We start from the raw sequence: 6,000 nt of genomic DNA, 5'->3' as shown, positions 1-6,000 counted from the left end.
AAAATAAGGCTGTAACATAACATACTAAAATAAGGCTATAACATAACCAAATAAGGCTGTAGCATAACAAAATAAGGCTGTAACATAATGTAACAAAATAAGGCTGTAACATAACAAAATAAGGCTGTAACATAATGTAACAAAATAAGGCTGTAACATAACAAAATCAGGCTATAACATAACAAAATAAGGCTGTAACATAACATAACAAAATAAGGCTGTAGCATAACAAAATAAGGCTGTAACATAATGTAACAAAATAAGGCTGTATTATAACAAAATAAGGCTGTAACATAACAAAATAGGGCTGTAACCAAAAATTATTCCTGGGCGCGACCACTGCTGCTGCTCACTGCTCCCCTCACCTCCCAGGGGGTGATCAAGGGTGATGAGTCAAATGCAGAGAATAATTTCGCCACACCTAGTGTGTGTGTGACAATCATTGGTACTTTAACTTTAACTTAACGTAACATAAAATAGGGCTGTAACAGACCAAAATAGGGCTGTAACATAACAAAATAAGGCATGAACATAACAAAATAGGGCTGTAGCGTAATGTAATAAGGCTGTAACGTAACAAAATAAGGCTGTAACATAACAAAATAGGGCTGTAACCAAAAATTATTCCTGGGCGCGACCACTGCTGCTGCTCACTGCTCCCCTCACCTCCCAGGGGGTGATCAAGGGTGATGAGTCAAATGCAGAGAATAATTTCGCCACACCTAGTGTGTGTGTGACAATCATTGGTACTTTAACTTTAACTTAACGTAACATAAAATAGGGCTGTAACAGACCAAAATAGGGCTGTAACATAACAAAATAAGGCATGAACATAACAAAATAGGGCTGTAGCGTAATGTAATAAGGCTGTAACGTAACAAAATAAGGCTGTAACATAACAAAATAGGGCTGCAACATAACAAAATAGGGCTGCAACATAATAAAATAAGGCTGTAACATAATAAAATAAGGATGTAACATAACGAAATAGGGCTGTAACATAACAAAATAAAGCTGTAACATATCAAAAGAAGGCTGTAACATAAGAAAATAAGGCTTTAACATAACAAAAGGTGGAAAAAGTGAAGCACCGTAAATACTTTCCAGATGCACGGTATATTCATGATTTAGTCCCTGTTACAAGCGGCCCTTGGAGGGCAGCCATAACTGCCATGAGGCCCTCAGTTTGACACCCCTGATGTAAATGTTGGCCCTCAGTGACGTTCATGTTGAGATTTTGACTGCTTCATAAAAAAATTGCAAGTGTTCATGGCTTGTTTGTGTTACAATAAAAATAAAAGTGTTGCCCACTTCCTGTTTTGCGTATCGATCTCCGACTGTAAAAGGGATTTGGAGCCCGTTGGCAGCAGAAGTCCAACCTCATTTCCCGCTTCTGACGTTCCCTCCGCTCTGTGCCTCAGGTGGACGAGACGGCCACGGCCATGGAAAAGTGGTACACGGTGCGCGTGCCGGGCAGCGAGCGCTCCCTGCGCCTTTCCGAGCTGGAGGCGTCCAGCCTGTACGAGGTTCTGATGGTGGCGCGCAGCTCGGCGGGCGAGGGCCAGCCCGCCATGCTCACTTTCCGCACCGGCAAAGGTGCGTACGCGCCGATGTCCACAGCGATTAGCGTTAGCCGGCAAAACCTTGCCAGTAGATGTCAAGTTTTGTCGTCACGCTTCGTGGAAAAATTTTGCAGGGGGAAGAAATACGTATTTGGACATTAGATTCATAGTTGGTGATGATTATTTGCGTGCAAGAACACTGCTCGCATTCAGCCCAACTTGTTGACTTCTTCCTTGGTCATCATTTCCATGTTCAGAAGCCAAACGGCCGACTGACAGCTGACGCCTGCTGGCTAATTTAGCCATGAGCCTTTCACTTGTCACCTTTTCTATGGAAAATAACACACCTGAAGCTTGAATATTAGGAATTATAGTTATTACAAATGCTGCTATGTCCTTAAAGGGAAACTTCGGTTTTTTTCAACCTGGGCCCTGTTTTCATAATTTTTTCTGTATATGTGAGTGCTGGATAAAACATTTTTTGAGGTCGCGCCAGTATTGAGCAGGGCAGGCAGCCTCCAGCCCAGCTAACGCTCGTACACAGGGCAACTGGCTCTCGTCAAAATTCGGCCTATAAACATGCATTTTTTTCACACTGACAGGCTCAGATAGTTACAATGAGTGTCCGACAACATACTAGAAAGGAGAAATTAACGTATGTCTCTACCTTTAGCTGGAGATCGCTGTTTGTTGTGAGCTGTGTCCAAATCTCACCACGCTACAAATCTCGTTCCGAAATCTCGCGATAACTCGCGACAAAACACCGGTGGAAAAACAGTTACCTGACTGAGGTGAAGAGAGACGACCGAAGTGATTTTGTATTGGACTAAGTTACCGAAGACTGTTAGTTTAGTTTTATAGAAAAGGGTTAGGGTTAGGTAACTGTTTTTCCACCGGTGATTTGTCGCGAGTTATCGCGAGATTTCGGAACGAGATTTGTAGCGTGGTGAGATTTGGACACAGCTCACAACAAACAGCGATCTCCAGCTAAAGGTAGAGACATACGTTAATTTCTCCTTTCTAGTATGTTGTCGGACACTCATTGTAACTATCTGAGCCTGTCAGTGTGAAAAAAATGCATGTTTATAGGCCGAATTTTGACGAGAGCCAGTTGCCCTGTGTACGAGCGTTAGCTGGGCTGGAGGCTGCCTGCCCTGCTCAATACTGGCGCGACCTCAAAAAATGTTTTATCCAGCACTCACATATACAGAAAAAATTATGAAAACAGGGCCCAGGTTGAAAAAAACCGAAGTTTCCCTTTAAAGGACACAGGCAAAAATGTTATATATTATACAATAATAAAAGCTCATTGTGTTTAAAAAAACACCAAAAAACTAATGAGTATATTGTACTGTATATGATATGAATAAATATTTTCTTCCCTTTTAATTAATAATAAATGTAATCAATATATTAAGTTTTTATTTATATATTTAAATGTAATATTATATATATTTGTAGTTTTTACAGTGGTATTTTATTAGTATTATTATATAAGTATATCATTATTCTATACATGCATACTCCTAATTTAATTATGAATTATTATACTTTTTTGTAAGATTTATGAATATTATATGTGTATATTGTATGTGCAGACTTTATAAATAAGTTAAAAAAATAATTGTGTAGTATATTGTGTACGATGTAAACATGTAAACGTGAATAAATATTTTTGTCTTACCACTTAAAATAATTTAATGTCATTAAAAATGTACTTATTTGCAATGTAAACATTTTAATATAATATTCTATTATTTATTTTTTATATATTTTATTTTAAATGCAGTTATTTACAAGTATTTTTTAATTATTAAATATGTAAATTGTTAACTCAAAAATTAATTGTAAAGTTTTACTTTTTTGTATAATTTATGTACAGTATATTATATCTGCAGACTTTAAGGACAACCTGTATTATAAATGCGTAAAACATTATTATACAGTATATTGTATACGATGTAAATATACGAACGTGAATAAATATTTTAGTTTTTTACTTAAAATAATTAATTAATGCAATTTATTTGTAATGTATACATTTTAATATAATATTCTATCATTTATTTTTTTCAAATGTATTTATTTGTAAGTATTTTTAAAGTATTAAATATAATAAAATGGTTTACTCAAAAATTTATTGTAAAATGTAAAACATTTTTGTATAATGTATGCACAATATATTATGTGTGCAGACTTTAGGGACACCCTGTATTATAAATGAGTAAAAGATCATTTTGTAGTATATTGTATATGATGTAAATATATAAACATGAATAAATATTTTTGTCTTTTACTTAAAATAATTTACTAATGTAATTAAGAAATGTATTTATTTGTAATGTACACATTTTAATATAATATTCAATTCATTTGTTTATATATTTTTTCACATTAATTTATTTATAAGTAGTTTTAAAGTATTAAATATTTAAATTGTTTAATTACTCAAAAAATACATTATAAATTAATTATACAATTTTAACTTTTTTTGTATAATGTATATATATATGTCCAGACTTTTGGGACACCCTATATTATAAATGAGTCATAAATAATTTTATAGTATATTGTATATGATATAAATAAATAAATGTAATTAAATACTTCCTTATTTATCAATTTAATTAAGGAATGCATTTATTTTCATTCATAATATTAATTATTTTTTATATATTTTTTCAAATGTATTTAACTATCACTATTTTAATAAATATTTTATATTTGCATTTGTTAATTATTCAATAATTAAATTGTAAATTAATTATTAGATGGAAACTTTTTGAACAATGTATTTACAGTATTTTAAATGACCTAACTTTAGGAAACAAGTCATGAATAATTCGCAGTACACTGTGTATTACGTATATCAGTACATGTCATTAGTATACTAGTGTTCTAAAATGTTTTTTTCTTCAAGACCTGATGATTTAATTTAGTTGATTAATGTTACAAATGTTATAATTGTATGAGAATGATAAAGCAAATCAGATGACAAAAGTCCTTTAATAAACAAAGTATGGTAATTCGCATACTGATGACTATATACAACTTATAAAGTACTTTTTGAACAAAAACACCAAGATCATGTTACCGTATTTTCCGGACCGTAGGGTGCACTGCCGATGAATGGTCTATTTTCTATCATTTTTCATACAAAAGGTGCACCGGGTTATAGGGCGCATTAAAGGAGTCATATTTATTTTAAATTTTTTCTAAATGTAAAAGACTTCCTTGTGGTCTACATAACATATAATGGTGGTTCTTTGGTCAAAATGTTGCATAGATGATGTCTTCAAGCCGCTTTCTGACAGTCGCATCAGCATGCGCCGTTTTGTGGGCGGTCTTATTTACGTGGCTCACCTTCGACGGCGTCTTCTCCCCGTCATCTTTGTTGTAGCGGTGTAGCGTGCAAGGACGAGAGTGGAAGAAGTATCAAAAGATGGAGCTAACTGTTTTAATGACATTCAGACTTTACTTAATTTAATGATGGAGCAGCATCTCCTCATCCGGAAACAACAACACCGGAAATGTGTCCCGTGAAAACCTGTCTGACCGGAACTCTCTAATAACTAAAGTTCCTTGGGTGAATAATGTAAACTCACTACACCGGTATGTTTTAGCGCTTTCATGGCGAGTTTACTGACAGATATAAGTAAGAACTTTACACTACTTTATATTAGAAATGGCAACAGCGGAGGATGAATGTCCCATAACAAGAAGATAGAGGAAAAAAAGAAGCTTATCGGCTACGGTGTCGTCACAGACTACAAAGGCGGACGCGCGCAATTTTTCAGGATTAATGCAGATCCCAAATACAGATCAGCAGGTACCAGAAGGTAAGAAAAGTTTATTTTGCATATCAAAACAGCAGATATGTCTTACCTTATACACACACCATAATAATACTCATATGTTTAATGCGCCGACTGTCATGATCCGTCGTCCGGATCATGTTTTTGTTATGTTCTGTTAATTTTGGACTCCTTGAGTTCCTGTTTGTGCACCTCCTGTGTTTGTTACCATGGTTACTTATTGTTTTCACCTGCCTCTGGTGTTCGTGTCTCTAATCAGGGCCATTAATTAAGCCTGCCTTTGCCAGTCAGTCGGCCTGGCGTCATTGTTTGCTTCACGCAACCTACTAGTAAGTCTTGTTTGTTTCATGCCACAGTTTTGTGAGTGTTCCATGCCATAGTTTATGCTAAGTGTTTGCTTCATGCTCTCGTCATGTAAGTTGACTTGTCTTCTAGTCCATGCTAAGTGGTAGCTTAGTTTCGAGTGCGATCAGCACATTATTCCTTTTGCTTGTTTTCTGTTTTTTGGTACTTCGCGTTATTTTCAAGATTAAATCATGTTCCTACCTGCAAGTCCTGTCCGGAGTCGTCCGTTTGCATCCCGGGAGAACGAACCGCGCAGTAAGCTGCAACCCCAAGCGGTC

At 35.2% G+C, this 6,000-nt stretch overlaps 1 protein-coding gene across 3 annotated transcripts in view; it reads left to right on the top strand.

The window, feature by feature from the left end:
• The window catches only part of cdon (cell adhesion associated, oncogene regulated), a 213,580-nt gene that overhangs the window by 172,788 nt on the left and 34,792 nt on the right, over positions 1-6,000 (top strand). For all 3 annotated transcript variants that reach the window (XM_062060861.1, XM_062060862.1, XM_062060863.1), the window contains one exon: positions 1,422-1,596. In XM_062060861.1, coding sequence (XP_061916845.1) covers positions 1,422-1,596 — 175 coding nt within the window. The remainder of the gene's footprint in view (positions 1-1,421; positions 1,597-6,000) is intronic.

Source organism: Entelurus aequoreus, linkage group LG10, assembly GCF_033978785.1.
Source record: "Entelurus aequoreus isolate RoL-2023_Sb linkage group LG10, RoL_Eaeq_v1.1, whole genome shotgun sequence".
Taxonomy (NCBI): Eukaryota; Metazoa; Chordata; class Actinopteri; order Syngnathiformes; family Syngnathidae; genus Entelurus; species Entelurus aequoreus.
Note: the sequence above shows the minus strand (reverse complement) of the source record. Positions and strands in the feature narration are given on the sequence as shown.